At 39.1% G+C, this 18,215-nt stretch overlaps 1 protein-coding gene across 1 annotated transcript in view; it reads right to left on the bottom strand.

Annotated features, from left to right (window-relative positions):
- Positions 1 to 1,769: 1,769 nt before the first annotated feature.
- Positions 1,770 to 18,215, bottom strand: part of nfasca (neurofascin homolog (chicken) a) — a 172,360-nt gene continuing 155,914 nt past the window's right edge. The window contains exons 33-35 of the mRNA XM_031277295.2: positions 15,743 to 15,778; positions 14,902 to 14,968; positions 1,770 to 3,975 (exon numbers count right to left, since the gene is read on the bottom strand). Of these exons, the coding sequence (XP_031133155.1) occupies positions 3,747 to 3,975; positions 14,902 to 14,968; positions 15,743 to 15,778 (332 nt within the window). The 3' untranslated portion in view covers positions 1,770 to 3,746. The remainder of the gene's footprint in view (positions 3,976 to 14,901; positions 14,969 to 15,742; positions 15,779 to 18,215) is intronic.

Raw genomic sequence — 18,215 nt, forward strand, 5'->3', positions numbered from 1 at the left:
AACTCTTTGTGTGCAGACTGAAAATCTGTTGGTATTACAGATTTAGATGAATATGTCTGCCCTTTCACCTGCTACACTGTTTGTCAGTTGTCTCCAAGTGATCTTATCTGAATCTTTGACAAGATTATTTTTTGGGCATTTTTAGGCCTTTATTTTTGACAGGACAGCTTAGACTTGAAATGGGTGAGAGAGGGGGAATGACATGCAGCAAAGGGCAGCAGGTCGGAGTTGAACCCGGGGCCACTGTGTTGAGGACTGAGCCTCTTTATATGGGCGCGCACTCTACCATGTGAGCACCCAGGTGCCCATATCACACCATTCATAACCCTATTTCCAATGACAAATTGTGACATAACGTAAGGTTATGTAACATCTTTTGTTTCTAGCATTCTCCGCCTGTTTTGGGGACGACTTTCTGAGACTAACTTTGGGCACTGCTTGGTCTGTATGAGGCTTGACAGTCTCATATATGGAGCAGGAGCAGACTCAACCTTCAGTCCTCTAAGGTGGCCCCTGAAATGAGACTAGCTATGCAACAATAGGCATGTTAGGTGAAAGGCATCCTAGGAAGGAGTCGATGCATTTTCAGAGAGATGACAAATGTATAACAGTTTAAAGGAGGGGAGTTTGTTCCAATAAGACAGCAAATGCATGTTTTTAGGCCTACTAGCAGTTTGTATGTGACAATGCTTCAAACGGTATATTCCAGGAGCACTTACGTCTTATTTACAACATATAGACAAATAATCTAACGTCTTCCTCTTTCACAATATAGAATCCAAACCATCATCAAACAAGTGACTGATAGACTTGCCACAGTCAGTATATATCACAAAGCAAAGGGCAACATAGAGTGAAGGATGATTCTTGTTACTTTTTCAGAGTGCAAATATTAGTCAAAGCTACATTACAAAGGTGCATGACAGACTAAAGATGCACCTGTCGCTTTTGCTTGGTGGATAAAGATTTGTGACTTTTTGTTTCCTTTTTTCGGATAAAGCATTTTTCTGGGGAAATCGACTTTTAAATATTTACAAATATAAGAGATTTTCTTCATGACCTACATGTACAGAATATATGTCAAATAAATAATAAGCAATAATATTGATTTTCTGAGTGGTGGAAAGGTTATGTTACATAAATCTGAATAACAACACAGAGTAACTGTAATACAACATGAGTACGAGAAGAGCAGCACAATGGACAGATAAACGTGACATTTTTCATGTACCATGACAGGTATGCGGTTTTGTTTACAGCAGAAAAGCCAGCTGCTACAAATATCACAAACACCCCGAACATACTGTGTTTAATGCCTCTCATGATGAACAATAACTGAATCTGGAGACATCTTTATTCTGGCTATTTCTAGTGTGAAACAACAAAATAAGTTGGTCAAAAATGTGTATATAACAATTATTAAATTAAGGACTAATATTAATACTATCCACATAATGTAATAAATAGAAATATAAAATAAATAGTTGAAATACAATGTGAACTCCAGTTGCTAACTGCAGTGAAGATCTTTTTGATTTAGCATTAGAGGGTTTAATAGTGCCGTTGAGTAGCAGGTAAGTAGAGTACGAGTGGTGAAAGAAAAGAGCACTCTGTGATCATTTAGTATCAAATAAAGGATTAGCTGTCAGTCCATCAGGCTGCTAACAGAATGGCTACATGACAAATATGGTTGTAGGTCAAGTGAAATACTGAGCATACATACCTCTAAAAACTTTTTCTGTTAGTCAAACAGTTTTCTTTTTTCTTTCTTCCTCTGCAAAAAAAATAAGCTGATACGTTTCATTTCAAAGGTGGCTGTGAATTGAATGTATATATTTTCATGCTGCAAATCTTTTTTCATTTAATTCAAGTATCCAAAGCGTCCCTAACGCTGTCTTTTTTTTCATCTGTAATGTTTAACAAATGAATTGAATTTATAAAAACTAGAGGGAGGGAAAGAGGTGCAGATCCCCTGCAAAGGTGGGTTCAGACTGAACGGTGTGTTTGCATATAAAGTCAATGCACAGACGTGAGAGGATGAATGAATTGTGTCCATGGGAGTAAAAAATGTTTCAACTTGAGCAAAACCTTTCGCCTATTCAGAGGCGTTATGACTCCCATTCATCAATATACAGAGACCAGAAAAGAGAGAGAGTCTGGAGGGAAGTAACAGAAAGAACTAGAGGTTGGTGGGCGTGTTACTAGCTGACAGATAGCGCCTGTATATTGGCTGTATAAGGCCAATAAACACTGACTAAAAAAATAAAATAAAATAAAAATCCAGTGGTGAATATTTTGGGAAAAACGCAAGGCATGTAGTTTGAACACACCCTTGGGATCCCAGCCTCTCGTGCTGCATACATGCCCCATGGGAAAGAACATAGACGTTAGCTTCAAGACTTAGCTTTAAGACACATCTCAGTTACAGGAGCTAAAAACTAACTAGGAACTTTGTGGTTGGGACCCCAAACTTCCATAATTTTGGTGTCACAATTGAGAAAATACATAATAAGTCATTATGTGATCACCATGTTGGATTGACGTCACAAAGTCTGTTTTGGTATAAAACATACTTTCAAAGGTTTGACAAATAATACTCTAAAGTACAACTGTCAGTATTTAACTGTTCCCATTTGACATGAATGCAGCATTAGCCTGCATGCTAACTAGGGAGTTTTCGGGCTGTGGTCTACTTGTGTTTCTCAAGCAAAACTAGCATTCCTCTCTGTTGCCTTCCATTTCTCTTGCACTAAGTTACTATCATGCTCCAAAATAAAAAACAACAACATGGGATTCATTAACAACATACTGTAGCAGAGCTTGGTGCCTGTGGCAGAAAGAGCCTTTCTTGTGGCGGCCATTTTGAACATCTGCACTACAACATTGGATTAGAGGTAAGAAAAACATGTCTATCACATCGTACAAGGCAAAGTGAATAAAAGCATGTGATTTAGCCTGCAAGTGGTATAAAAGAAACCCAAAATGTGTACTTTTACTAACCAGATTAAACCTAAAATGCTATGGAGGAGGTGACAGTGCATAGTTTTGCAGGGCACTAAAATGTGTGCCAGGACTGTATACAGCACTCATTAAGATTCAATGACTCGTCTACCAGCTGTGGAAAAACTAAAATCTTTCATTGCGTAAATATCAATATGATAAACATATCTGCCGGCATCCTGTTGAGTTTGATGATTAGAAGCTGATATGTTACAGGACGGGGCCAGTGTGTGTGTGTGTCAGGGACCTTTGGGTGTACTTTACTGGGATGCTACACAGAGGTATGAGGGGCGTATCAGGAAGGAGAGCAGTGACACTGAAAATGTTCGGAGCAGAAACAAACCAAAGAAAAACTCTCTAAAGAATGCTTGTTGATGCTTCCAAGTGCTGAAAGCTGCCCCGAAGGCACACTTCATGTCTGTGTTAGGGCAGGCAGAGCGCAGAGGAAAACAAGCACTGTCCGCTTTGTCCAAACTTCACCTCCAATGGGCCAATTTCTCAAAGCTGGAAACTAAAATAAAGATGTGTGGTCTAATTCCACTCCCGTGTTCCCCTGTTACTTTTTCTGCAGAGGAAAGCCTACACAGTCTCTAGACAGGCCCTGCTGCCTTCCCTCTGTGTTAAATGTGTTTCATATATTAATATATGCCTGTGTGTGTTTGTGTCTGGTGTATGGTGTTGTGGTTTTTATCGTAACACCCTCAGATCCCAGGGTGCCGCTGCATCCCCCGTGTGCTGCTGCGGCGCTACGCCAGCGAGTAGATGGCGTTGACAGGAGACGTGGCCTCAGAGCTCTCATTGCCCTCCGTTTCGTCCTTGTCCTTCTTCACCGTGTACTGGCCGATGAAAGAGCCGTCCTCATTGAACTGGCCGTCGCCGCCTTCGCCGTAGTCCACCAGGCTGTCGTCGCTCTCCTTCACGTTGCCGTCCAGCGACGTCTGGCTGCCCTGGAGGGGCTTGTTGTCCTCATCGCTGCTGCAGAGGCGCACGGAGAGCAGAGTTAAAGGTTGAAATGGGAGGCCAGATGTTGTTACAGTGTTAGCAGGAGTTCAGGCCCCAGTCGTCCCCATCGGCACAGGTTATAAGGGGAAAGTGAAAGGTTATTGGGATGGCAGGTAAAGAAATGATGTTAATTCCATAGTTTCAACTTCGCAAACTCTTGGTGAAGTGACTGAATGTTTAAGTCACTCAAGGTCTTGTCAGACTAGAATTTAGATTTGTACGATTCATTTCTTTTCCCTAAAAGGATAGGTTTGAATAATTTCAAGTCTATATGAATATAGTACTCACATGCTATATGTCATTTGGAAGAGTTCTCTGTATTAAAGTCTCCTAGTAACCATACTTTCCATGAAGGGATTCTTTCGTAGAGAGATTACACTGTGATTGATGGGGACAAACCCCCGGTCCTCGTCTATGAAAAGATGCATTCTTAAGTTCAGCCAAAGCTAATATAATAAATCCAGTGGATATATTCTTCCTGCTAAGTGTGTGCAGGTTTATTGCTGGTGTTTTGTCCCAACAACAAACATACATGCAGTTACCAGGATGTATCCCTCCTATACTAAAAAGAATGTAACTTTGGAAGATACCCGCTGCGTCTGAACGGACAGAAGAAATGATTACAACTCTCTCAAACATATTATGGAATGTGAGTACTGAATCAAGAGAGACTTGAGAAAATCCAAACCTATCCTTTATAAAGATAGCTGCGTTTGCATTTTATGCCAAAAATGCTTGTTGATCTAAAGTTAAAAGTCGATTTTGCAGAACACAGTACTCGCCTAAAAGCAACCCTGTCTCCTGAAAAATTACATTTATATAAAAGTAATGTGTTTTATAGGGGATGTAATTGCCTGGATTATGTTCTATATCAGCATAACATTGAATTTATCTGCAAACTGTTCATTGCCAATGCAAAACGTTTATACTGAAGGAATCGATCACTGTCTACATATTTCATTTGTTTTTATCCTTCTCTAGCTTTAACCCCCTGACCTAACAACATGTGGGACGTGTAAATGATCTGTGATAACTGTCCCCATGACTTCTGTATACTGGATGATAATACCATACTTCCTGGAGTGGAAAAAAAATACTATATACTGTATAAATACTGTATATAATAAACGTATTTGGCTGAGCAAATAAGTAAACACACAGTGTTTGGTAGGAGACAGGGGTGATTAAAAGAGATTAATACTGTCGTCAAAAATTCACATAAGATATTTGCATACACATGCTAAATGGTGGCCATATTCTGACATGAGATCTGAGCATGATACTTCATTGCACCTCAGTTCAGAGCATGGCTGCATGTCTCCTAACTCCGATTTAAGGGGGGAAGAGAATTTCATGCACAAGAAGAAAGATACAGACTAGCATTAGCTTTCTTGTCTCAGATCAAGCCAGTAGCATAACAGCAGGTAAATGCACTTACAGGATGCAAAAGTGAGATTTTTTTTATTTCTCTGCTTAGGTCGGTTTTATGTATTTATTCTGTTTTCAAACATTATGTATTCAGATTCCCTTGGCGAGAACATGATCTACACTGTAGCTTCTCAGAATCACCATGCTCCATGCTAAAACGCTTTGGGAACCACAGACATCAGTCAATACATTTTTAGAAACTGTACATTAATTGTTAATAATCAAGAGCACAAACGGTCCACAGCAGATGCAGCACGATTACAGTCTGACACAATTCAAATCCAGCATTCGACTCTGATCGAAATCAAAATCCAGTATTTATTTGATCAATCCACAAAAAAAATATTTTAGAGAAGAGCGAGAGACAGTGAGAGAAGCAGAGATAGTGAAACAATGGACGCTTTCAGAACACATACTGACATATGTAACAAGGTGAAGAGATGAAGAGTGGGAGTTGAGCATAAATGTAAGGGAAAGGTTGTCATCTTTTAATCGATTAGAATGTGAACTAGTTAAGAATATCCACTCTTGGTTTTTGAAAACGTCTTAGCAGCTTTTGCTGTTAATGAGTCAGTTCATCCAACTGACCAAAGCATACTGTATACAAAGCCAACTCAACAGACATGTGTCACTGTCCAAATACTTACAGACTGCAGCGTAAATGCATATTTGTGAAGAAAGAAAAGTGTGGTCACTACAAGTGCCCAGAAGGCCTGTAAGTTGTGGATTCAGGTGTTGGCTGCAGGTGCAGATGTCCTCATCATGACTTATAAATACATCGGATACAGTGTGCAGGAAGGTGAGCGGCTGGCAGCTAGAAAGTGGCTCTGTGGTTCCATATCTTTTGAGTGTGCCAGCAGTAGATCAGAAGGACATCTCTCCATGCACCAGTGCCACTGAAATGCTTCAAGATTACATCTCTTACAGCTAATTAAATTCATGTGGCCTTTGGCCTTTGGAGTCTTTCTCCAGCCACCTGCCCTGATCACATCTGCCAAGAGAGAGCCTTTTATTTCAGTGACTTCAAAATGTCTTCAGAATGAAAGAGGGCAGAGTCGGGGTGATTCAATTTTCTGATTAGGTGATTTTTTTTTTTTTAATAGAAGAGCAAAGGTGGGGGAAGTAAGTTGGAAAATGGTAGTGGGTTTCAGATAACCTTCATTGCATAACAGAACGTAAACTTGCTCATCTGCAGCGCTCATTAAATCTTATGAAAACTTATTAAATCTTATGAAAAGACATATTGACATGACTCTAGAGTCAGCAAGTCAACTCTGTGTTTTGTTTTGTTTTTTTACTTCTTAACTTGAAAGATTTGGAGACATTGTATGTGTTCGATATTACCAAAGACTGGACTAACCATGCTTTGAAATGCTTTCATTTCACAGATACAATTTAAAGTTCAATGTCTCTAACAGACATTAGTCAATTAACATGCACTGCAAATGAGCAATAGAAGATGAGATTTTCTTAGAGCAGGATCAAGAGGACTCAGGTGGAGACTCTTTTCCTTTCATACCTTTCAAGAGACCTTTGGACCAATGAGGAAAAGAAAAGCCAAAAAGAGACAAAGGACACAGACATAAAATGAGAAGGGTAGAACAGAAAGACAGTGACGACACAGATCAGCGACCAGACATGCTAAATACACAGATAATGATATATGGGAGATGAGAACAACATTAACATGTATATATCTTTGCTAAGGGAGGAGGTAAATACATTAAAACCATCCTAAACCTAATGGCATAAAACAAATAAAGTAGAAGTTTGAGCTTTGAATGAAATGAATGATATGTCTTTTTTTTCATGAGAGAAGGGCAGCATAGCACGTGTCGGGGCCTTCTTATTCCAGTTTGTTACAACTTGGGTCTTGCTTTTCTGGTTTTGGCCATTATTGCTATTAGTTACTAACACTGACGTCACCAATTGCTGAGATATGGGAACACGGGGACTTCACAACAACAAAGTTTGAGGTGGCAAGAAACACGAGCAGTCAGACAGATTGTCACAACCCAGCATCCTAAATACTATACATCGGAAGATTCCACACCTCATGATTCATGCCGTCCAGTCGTACAGTATCCATGTTACTGTCTGACATTAAGGTTGGGCTGTAAACAAACCAACAGTTTATCTAGGGTTGGGCATCATTTTGATTTTAACAATTCTGATTCCAATCCCGATTCTTTCTTTTGATACCGGTTCTTATTGATTCTCGATTCCGATTCTTGGAGGGGTGGAGTTGAAACGGATCACATGCTTTTTTCACAGAAAAGAGGAACATTTTATTTTAATTCAATTGTTTCCAGGTATTTTCAACCTAAAATGAAGCCAAACTAGAGAGCTGCTTACTGTGCCTCATGAAACAAAAAACTTGCGCGTGTTTGGAAGATGTTTTTTTCCAATAAAAAAAAAAAAAAACGATTCCATTGAAATCGTAATTTTTGAAACGATTCCAAGTTGAAACCGGTTCTCGATGCCCAATCTTATTGATCTAAACCACTTTTATGTGGAGGTAAAACTGAAAGTGAGCTCATCTGAAATGTCACTGATATTCCCTTATTAATAACAGGAAAACTACAGTACGTACACCAAGTGGAAATTCTTACTCTTCACCTATTCTCTTCCAAATAAATCTGGCAGACCTGGAGCTTTGTTTACAACCTGTATGATGGTCTGAGTGCCCGTGCATTCCCAGATCTCAACAATGAAATTGGGTTGTACAATGCTGATGGCCAACTACGAAAAGTAAGACCCAGATTGTAGTAAATACAATGTATCCTTTAACAACTACACTATAAAATATCATGTGTTTTTCATGTGGGTTGACAAGTAAACCTGTTTTTCTTAAAATAGTTCATTCATCTCCTGCATACTAAAACTAGTGAAGCTCCTCTGAAAGAAGACTGCAGAACAAGATGGAGAAAACAGGACAAGCTATAGTACTGTATGTCCTTCCTGATGCTTTTACTTTGTAAAGTATTTTCTACTTACAAAATGCATGGTCATACCTTTATTTGTCTGGATCTTTGAAGTGTTTGTTTAATCTTTTGTCCTCCACTTGTTTGTTGCCTGAATCAGTTCCTTAAGGGTGTCAAACTGTGCCAAACATCGATGGCCTGGTCTCCCTGCCCTTTCTACAACCCAAATTGATTTCCCTCGCCATCTCTCGCTCCATGCACCTGGTGGTGGATGCTTTTTAAATGTCAGCCAGCAGAGGAAAAACAATGCAATTAACCTCTAGAAGGGTGAAAAACATGTAGGTGCCTTTGCAAGAACAAAAAACAACTGGAGCTGCTTTCTGGGATCAGACCTGTACTGCTGGAGCAGCTGATCTATGGAAAGCCTGACTTGGGTATGGGGACGGATGCTTCTTTAGTCTTTTATTTACAGGAAGAAGTTCCAGACAAGCTCTCTTGGTATTGACTAATCCGTATGCAACTCAGCGTGACAGAATTGCACAGGCAACACTACGCAATATTACATTAAAGTACTCATATTATGCTCATTTTCAGGTCATAATTGTATTTAGAGGTTGTACCAGAATAGGTTTATGTGGTTTAATTTTCAGAAAACTTATAAAAAAAAAAAAAAAAACATATTTTTGTTGTACTGCACATTGCAGAGTGTTGGGCGCTCTGTTTTAGCTACAGAGTGAGACATCTCACTTCTGTCCCATCTTTGTTTGGAGTCGCACATGTGCAGTAAGTACTGCTAGCTTGTCAGTTGCAGAGCATGAGGGAGTGCCATGCTAGCAGCTAGGCGAGCATTATAACATGTGTTACAAAGTGACGCACGTTCGTCACGGAAGTAAAGGCTGGACTACAATAGAGCTGTTTGGAGCAGTTTGTGAACAGTGTTTTCTCTGGAAGATAGTAAGTCCCTTTGGGGTGGACTTTGGGCTTTTTCACTTTGTAAACCTCTTGCGCCCGACGCAAATCTAAAATGGGTTGGTCTGAAGTAGCTACATTACTCATAGGTGTGGTTTGGGCGTAACGTGCAATAAACCAATCGGAGCGTTATCTCACATTGCCTTTAAAAGCAGGCGCGCTTGTTCCATGGCTGATTGCTATTATAATGGCGGATTGCTAGGCGCACACTCTTAATAGATCCATGGGTGCACGCCAGGAGCAGTTTACAGCCAAGGAGACCGACGTTTGCTATTAATTTTTGTTTTTGACAAAATGTAAATAAAGAAATGTCACAAAAACATACTTTCCGATGTTTTTGGGCTCACTCTCACTGAATCACGAGGTTATGAATGCAAGGTGATATTTTTGCAATGTAGTCTAACATTAGCCCGTGGTTTACCTCACTATAGACGATGCAGCTCTTCTGTCTCTCCTTCCTGTGCTGCTGCTGGGGCATTTGGGTTAAGTGGCATCGGCACATGCAGTTCAACATCACATCTCCTTAAGTCCTCTAATAGTTCCTCATTTATGTCATCAACACATCCATGATTCATGAAAATGTTGTGTAAAACAAGGTCATATTTTTCCTTGTATGTATGTATGGTTTGCAAAAATGGGAACTGCTGGGTCCGTGAGATGAGAGAAGCAAAGTGTATGCGCGGTGTTCACGCTCTACATTACGGCCAAGCATGTGCCCTTAAAATAGCATCTGAATAACGCACCACTGACTTTAGACTATGGTTTTTCCTGGTCTGTGGCGGAATTGTTTTCTGAAACTGCAAAATAGCACTAGGGAACGTTTGCGCCGGAACACTCCTCCTCTTTTCGCTGAACCGCCCCCGGGAGCGCAAGTGTATTCCCTAATTTACCGACGTGAGTCTGTGGAGGGAAAAGTCCGCTGTGCGTCGGGTGCAAAATAGGAATGATACATGCGTCAGTGTACAAAGTCAATTGCGCTGGGTGCAAGCTAGGGCCCCTTAGTCTGTTAACAGGAATGTAACAATCAACCATTTGTGTTTTAACCTCTATCAAAGGCTGTGTTAGCACAGCGACCATAGATTGACCCCCAGAGCTTTACAGTACCAATCTCTTGTCTAGTCTGGGTGCTTTATCTAACAATGTTAAAAAAGAGGCCTGTAACATAGGTGTACTACTTGACTTTCTGAGTCTTTTGTGATGCAGTTGGATTTTATTTACCTTTTTTATTTGTTTCTACTGTAAAACACTTTCTAACTTTGTTTTGAAAGATAATACATACACCAAGTTATTATTATTATTATTATTATTATTATTATTATTATTATTATTGTAACTTGCTTTTTTGCAGCCTTCTGGTTTGCATTGTTAACAGTTCAAATGTATTACAGACAGACAGACAGATAGATAGATAGATAGATAGATAGATAGATAGATAGATAGATAGATAGATAGATAGATAGATAGATAGATAGATAGATGGATGTTATTTCTGTTGTGTTGTGTGTCTTTTGTGTTTATTTACTTCCATGTCTTTTGGGGGACCAGTTGCAATAAACATACATAGTGACTAATGCACTGTGCTGTGCTTTCTTTCTCTGAAGATTAGATAGTTTGGTTGATTATTGGATTGAGAGTTTGACACCCGTAAAGGAACCAAAGCCTGGCACTCAGCTGCATCCTGTCCCTCTCTCTGCTAATCATATTTCATCACTATGGTTTCAGCTATGAGGTGTCCTCTGTCTCTATCATATTGTGCTTAAAAAACGACAGCAGGCCAGTTGCACTGATACTGCTTATATCAGGAATGAAATCTGCTGCACTCTTTGCAGCCTGATCAAAGAGCCAGCAGTGCATTCATCAGGCAGACTGTCCTGTTTGCTCTCCCCAAATAAGCTACGCCTTATCCAGCCAATGTTCTCCCCAGCTCAGAGGAAACATCTGCCGCCCCCGACATGCACAGGCCAAGAGAGATGCCGTGCCGAAACCAAGTACCTGTTCTCGTTTTCGTTCCTGTCAGGGACAGATGACCCATTTCAGCATGGGGGAGAGAGAGGGACGAGACGTGAGGAAACAGGGGAGACAGCAAGAGAGAGGAAGTGTAGAGAAAGACAGAGGAAGGAAGGAAGGAGGACAAGCTCCACATGATACATGCATGTATATCCTTGCATGCACACAAACACACAAACACGAACACACACAGCTGAGTGTAGCAGTAGAGATGGAGTCTGTCAGAATCAGAGCAAAGCAATGACCTGGATTGTAGGAGAGGGGACAGGTATTAATGTTAGACTCATTATTGATATAAAATACAAAAAAAAAACAGGATCTCACACACTGGAGAAGGATGAATCACACAGTATTAGGCTCGACAGCACAGCACCACGCAGGTGATTATACATGCACACTCATTTAGAGCCATCTTTTGAATTGCAATGCCATCCGATGCACCGCTATGTCAATCAAAGACTGTTATTCCATACTAGAGCTGCAACTAACAATTATTTTCATAGTCAATTAATCTGTCAATTATTTTCTCGATTAGTTGTGTGGTCTCTAAAATGTCAGAACATGGTGAAAAATGTGGTTCAGTGTTTTCCAAAGCCCAAGATGACTCAAATGTCTTGTTTGATCCACAACTCAAAGATATTCAGTTTACTGTCAGAGTGGAGAGAAGAAACTAGAAAATATTTGATTTTCTAAATAGTTGCCTATTAAATTATTGGTTGACAACTAATTGGTTGCTGGATTCGTCTTTGCAGCTCTTTTCGAATACTTTTAGCAGAAACATTTTACACCAAAGCAGAGCTACATGCTTTCCCTACTGCTTTGGCCATAGATAGTCTGAATATAATAAAAGGCAGGATCCTTGCTCTTATGTGTGTTGATATGTCGGTATGTTGTCTTTTCAGTAGACCCAAGCTCATAATAAGATTCAGAGGCCTATTTTCAATTCAGAGTGTCTACAATCAGAGATACAAGTTTTAGTGCCACTCTCACACAGCGGAGTTAGAACATGTACTGTACATCTTACTACAGATTTAGCCGGTTAAATTCAACATGTTTTTAGTCAAAGTGGACAGATACAGAAAAGACAGAGTCATTCTTCATGAAGAAGAATGAAGCCACAGAGATCAGTGGGACCTGGAGGGAGCAAAAGACACATCACTTACCAACAGAACATACAGTACTCACATTTCACAACTATGCCTAACTGTATATGTTCAGTTAGTCCACTGCACAACACACACCATGTGCGTCCTTCACATTAGGCAAGGTTTAGGAGTTGTCCACATTTACAAAGATGGTGTTCACATCGTAACTGGAACGTTGGCTAGAAAGGACGGCATGGTGCCTCAGCAGCTTGAGCTAGAAAGTTTTCATCCACACTAATGCAGACAAATATGAAAACATTATTTAAGTGTGAAATATCTGTCCACATCCACATTTTCACGTAGTTTCTTCTTTAAAAGCTTTCCGTCCACAGAAATGCCAGAAGGTAAACAACTTTCTTCTCTCTGAGTTAACAAGCGACAACACTGCTTTGGAATGGTAAAGATGTTGGATAATCTTGGTTACGGTTGTTATTAATAAATTATATATCCCTTCTGTTGCCTTCGACTTTTTCTCGGATCCCTTTTTTAGCCGATCACACAATACAGAGCATATCACAGGTCATTAAGCTAATTAAGGACAGTAGTTCCTGGGCAGCTGCGGTAAGACCTTTATGTTTGGTCATCATCAGTGTTAGGAGTAACATGTTATTGTAATTCCAGTACTTTTGGCCGTACTAGAAATGAAATAATTTACTTTTTCACATGAAATAATGCAATTACAATTGCTGAAATTCAAATGAGTTCATTACTTTTTGTCTTGATCATCGAAGCAGACAAACATCAAGAAGAATCAATCAATTGATTTAATCAATCAATAATCAGTCAAACCGCATTAGACTTTCACTGAACATAATAACTATAGGCCTATCAAATCATGTCTATTGTGTTTTATTGTTCCACTGCTTTCATCATAGGGATAATGGGTACACACACAGCAATGTGACAGTTGTGTTGCCCCACACTGTACCACAGCAACACTAAAATTATATAGTTATGTGTGCATTAATAGGAGAATTAAAGCGGCCTTTAACTCTCTTGTAACTCTCAGATAAGTGACTAGTAACTGTAACTAATGACTCATTTTCAGCAACTTGCACATTACAGGTCCTCATACAGCATTAACTCTTGTGTTGTCCTCAGGTCAAATTTGACCCATTTTTAACTTTTTTTTATATCACAAATATGGGTTTCTTTGAATCAAAATGCCCCAAAATAATATGGATGCATGGGTTCTTTGCAGGTAAAATTAATGATTACTTTCATTGAATTTGGGGTGTTTTATTCAATTTCATAGCATTTGAAAAAAAACCTATTCAGACTAAACTTTGACATATACCAGTCTGTGATCCACTCAACATCCTCTGATCTTAACTATTAGTCAAAATAATTAATAATTTCTGCTTTTTTTAAATTAGGTATAATGTCATATAAATTAGGTTTATTGACCATGAATACAAAAGCATTGAAAAAAGCGAGAAAAAAAGTTCATTTTCAATTTTGACCCGGAAGGACAACAAGTTCATGGTCGACGGGAAGACAACACAAGGGTTAACTGATGTGACAATAACAACACAGTACAAGATGAAACTGGTGTTTTCAAATGTCTCTATAAAGCGTTTTTGAAAAGCTTCCCACTGGGGTGGAAAAACAGCAGCCTAGAGAGAGAAAGACGTGTTTCAGACGTATCTGCATTAGCGTTGGAAGTATATCACGATTACCAGCATTACCAATTCTAACAGCACACCTAGGACTAATTGATCCAGGCTGGCACTTCTGACCACTAAAACGTCTCTCATCTGATCCACATTTCTGAGATAAAAACCCTCCTCTGGACTTGCATGACTTGCTGGTGACAATGCTGCATCTGGCACCGATAATAGAATAAGGGCTTTCTAAAAAAAGTTTTTCAGCAAAGTCTCTCTGCCATCGTTTAGACGAGCTTATATCCTCTACAATAAATAGAAGGAGCTGGAAATGGACACCATGCATAATTTAATATTCAAAACATTTGCCAACAAGAGCTCTAAGCGTTCCTGCATTGTCAGTAAATAACAGGCCTTTGCGATTTTGTTGCTGAAGGGAATTCATACCTCTTCAGTCCCATGGTGAATCTAAACTATGTAACCTTCAACACATACATGCCCATTGCTTTAACTGATTAAAGCAATAGGCTACCACTTGAGCCACAGGTGGTAGCCTATTGCTTTAACTGATGTCTGTGTTTTTATTTGTCACAATCAGGCAAAAACTTTCACCAGTTCAACATGTCCTGTACTGCAGCTGTATCGCTGCTATAGTACGTAATATAGTCTTCATACGGTTTACAAAGCAGTTAAACAACCTAAGCTATCTAACACAAATTGCCTTGACCGCTAAAAAACGTTCAAATAATTTCATAGCTCAGCATACAAACAAAGCGAGCCACTGATGGTGCGGGTGTCATTCAGGTTGTGGTACATACTTACTGGTAATCAAAGGATCCATCCTCTTTCTGATCTACTGGGTCCAAGGGGAGATCTTTTTTGTCACGGACTGAGGAGAGAAGAACAAAAGTAACATGTTCAGCATTTTGCTGAGAGCTCCACTGATGTTATGGTTAGATTTGACACTCAAACCGTCCACATGTTGAGGGCTTTCCACAGTTAGTTTTAACATAAAATCCTTCTGTTAGTCCTCATCTGGACATTTAGTTCCATATGTCTTCAGCTTTCATTTATTAAACTGTTACTGTAACAATGTGTCCCAATTCCATACTTATGTCCTAACAGTCCATATATCATATATAAAGCAAACAAATGTAAACTATACACTATTCTGGCACAAGATGAGGACATGATACAAGCTTGCTGCTCCTTCTCAAAGTAAAAATGCGTTTCTGTTCTTTCTTGACGTTTTCTGAGCTGCTGCCACAGTAATTCATGTAGTATGCATTAGGAACACAGTGCACCTTTTAAAAAACGCATTTAGTAGCAGTTATTTGAATTGGGTTGGGTCTGTAAGGGTATGTCAGGGCTTCAGTCAGTACGGAAAACACGCTTCACTCCCAGTGTCTGTGTGGACTCCTCTCATTAGTCTTTTTCCTGCTTGCTCCTTTTCTGGGAATTGCTGGAATTGTTGGGTCTTTGTAAATTATAGAGTGTGGTCTAGACCTATTATATCTGTAAAGTGTCTTGAGATAACTCTTATTATGATTTGATACTATAAATAAAATTGAATTGAATTGAATTGAATTCTGTTATAACCCTTAGTTGACTGAGCTCATTAGTGTTAGTTGTTAGTTTTACAGCACCACAGTTCAGCACCTACCTAGATATTTTGTGAAACCAGTCAAGCAACCAGCACCTAGACATTATAGAAACTGCAAACATTAACACGACTCTACTGTTGTACTAAACCATTACAGTGTCACACAATGATCAGCTTCAATGTAGCATAAAGATTTTTCGATTATTCGCCTGGACAAGGAGAACACAGTTGTTGTACATTTTAGTAATTGTTTTGGAGTCATGAATGGACTGACTGTGTGGTATTAGATACAATATTCAACAAAGTCTACAAATGCACAATGTTACACTCTGATGTGTCCGTGTCGATAGCAACCAGTTGCTGTTTTTTTCTTTAGCTCTGTGAGGACCTGTGGTTTTTATTTTCCCGTGTTAGCCGGGTGCTGACATTTTGAATGTTTTCCCTCTAAGCAGCCACACAGGTTTCTGCACTTACATAGTTCCACTTCCAAAAGAAGAACAAATACTGATACTGAAATAGTTTTACAGTAGCTAATAAACTTAGCACATAAAAGTTTCACAACATATGTCAGTAACCAAATAACTACAATAGTAAGAGCTTACATTGTCTTGTAATGGACCAAAGTATGAAACATATATATCAAACTATATGACTAAAACTTAGATGTCACACCAAATATAACTATATTTCAAAAGTAGTGCCATAACTAACATCAGCCTCTTAAAGACACCCAACTGTGTACATGAGACCCTAAATCACTGCCTATTTGCTACCTTGCTACGGTGGCCCTGAAGTGCAAATCACGACAGCAAATATGAAAACACTTCAACAAATCATAAAACAAAACGGCAAATAGGAAAACACGACAGCAAATATGAAAACACTTCAACAAATAATAAAACAAAACGGCAAATAGGAAAACACGACAGCAAATATGAAAACACTTCAACATATCACAAAGCACAACGGCAAATAGGAAAACATGACAGCAAATAGGAAAACACTAAAGCAAATATGAAAACACTTCAACAAATCATAAAACACGACAGCAAATATGAAAACACTTCAACAAATCACAAAGCACAACGGCGAATAGGAAAACACGACAGCAAATATGAAAAAAACAAATCACAAAACACGACGGCATTAACTTCTACCGGAAAAGGTAGGGCCTATCTAGCAGAGGACGGACTGTCCTGATTGGACAGACGCACTGTCTGTTTTTTAACAGGAAGGAGAGGTGAAAAAACACGGAAAAGCGCCTCATTGTCTATGCTTTTAACAGACGGACTAGCCGTTTCTCATTTTTTAAAACACTGGACGAAATGGATGTGGAACTGTGAACTGTGCTGTTACATTTTTTTGTTGAGATTGAGAAGGTGAATCAGCGTCACTCTGCTTGCAGGAGGAGAATATTCTGTCAGGAACTTTGCCTGCAACGTGCGAAGGTAGGTAATGTTACCGACACTGATAGGCTTTACAGTTTTTCTTGATTGCTTTGATGCAGCAGTCAACTCAAACTCCACATTTTCAAAAAAGTTAACACACAGGCCGAAACAGTGCCACTTATGGTCTAAATGACATGATTTTGTTTGCAAAAGGCTCTAACCGTGTCAAAACATTTAAAATATGCAACAAAAGCTAATTTTGCCTTCAAACAACACAACTTGCAAACAAGTGTATGAGCTCTTCCAATCAACCATTACACAGTGGACAACAAAATACAGCACTCAGTGCGAATCAGTGCACCATTGCTTGTCACTGTAGCCTATTACTGTACGTAACTTTCATGCCAGTGCCATTCGTTGTCAAATTTGCCTTCTTGCAAAGAATTGGATCCAGAATCAGAAATGCTTTGATGCAAATTTTATTGATTCCATTGATTCTTATTTTCAAACTGTGGCTGAAAACTGAAATACTGTAAATATTACACATAATACATGTAAACCAAAATAATTTCTATTAGAGTATAAGAAATTAAGAAAATAAAAATAAAATCTATTACAGTAGAGTATAGGAAATAGCCACTATTACAGTTTTTCTTATTTGCTTTGACCTGCTTAAAGAAACTGGGATCCACTCGGTTTTCATCATCACTGTCTCCGCAGAGTAGAAGACAACTCTTGCAAATGTGTTAACCCTTTCTCATTGGATTGACACATTTTCCCCACCCTTTTGCAGAACAGTTAACACGGATGTCATTCAAGCAGTCCAAACTCCATTGTTTTAGCTATGGTAACCAAACAGAAACCATATGTTCTAACTATTAGAAACTACATACATCAGTATGAAATCACTGAAGCACCTGTTTGACGCTCCTTCACATAAATCTTCAATTAGCAATCAGTCTGCAGGCCTTAAAGGTGCAGCGTCTGTGTTGTGGTTTCTCTACAGACGGTTTCTGTTTGTAATATCTAAAATTTGTATCAGCATTAAAGCGTTAAGCTTTACATTGATGTAACACATTAACGGTGATAACAAATGTACGGCAAACACTAAATATACTCACATTTAAATGATAATTGTGCCATCA

The sequence above is a fragment of the Sander lucioperca genome, chromosome 6 (assembly GCF_008315115.2).
Source record: "Sander lucioperca isolate FBNREF2018 chromosome 6, SLUC_FBN_1.2, whole genome shotgun sequence".
Classification (NCBI taxonomy): Eukaryota; Metazoa; Chordata; class Actinopteri; order Perciformes; family Percidae; genus Sander; species Sander lucioperca.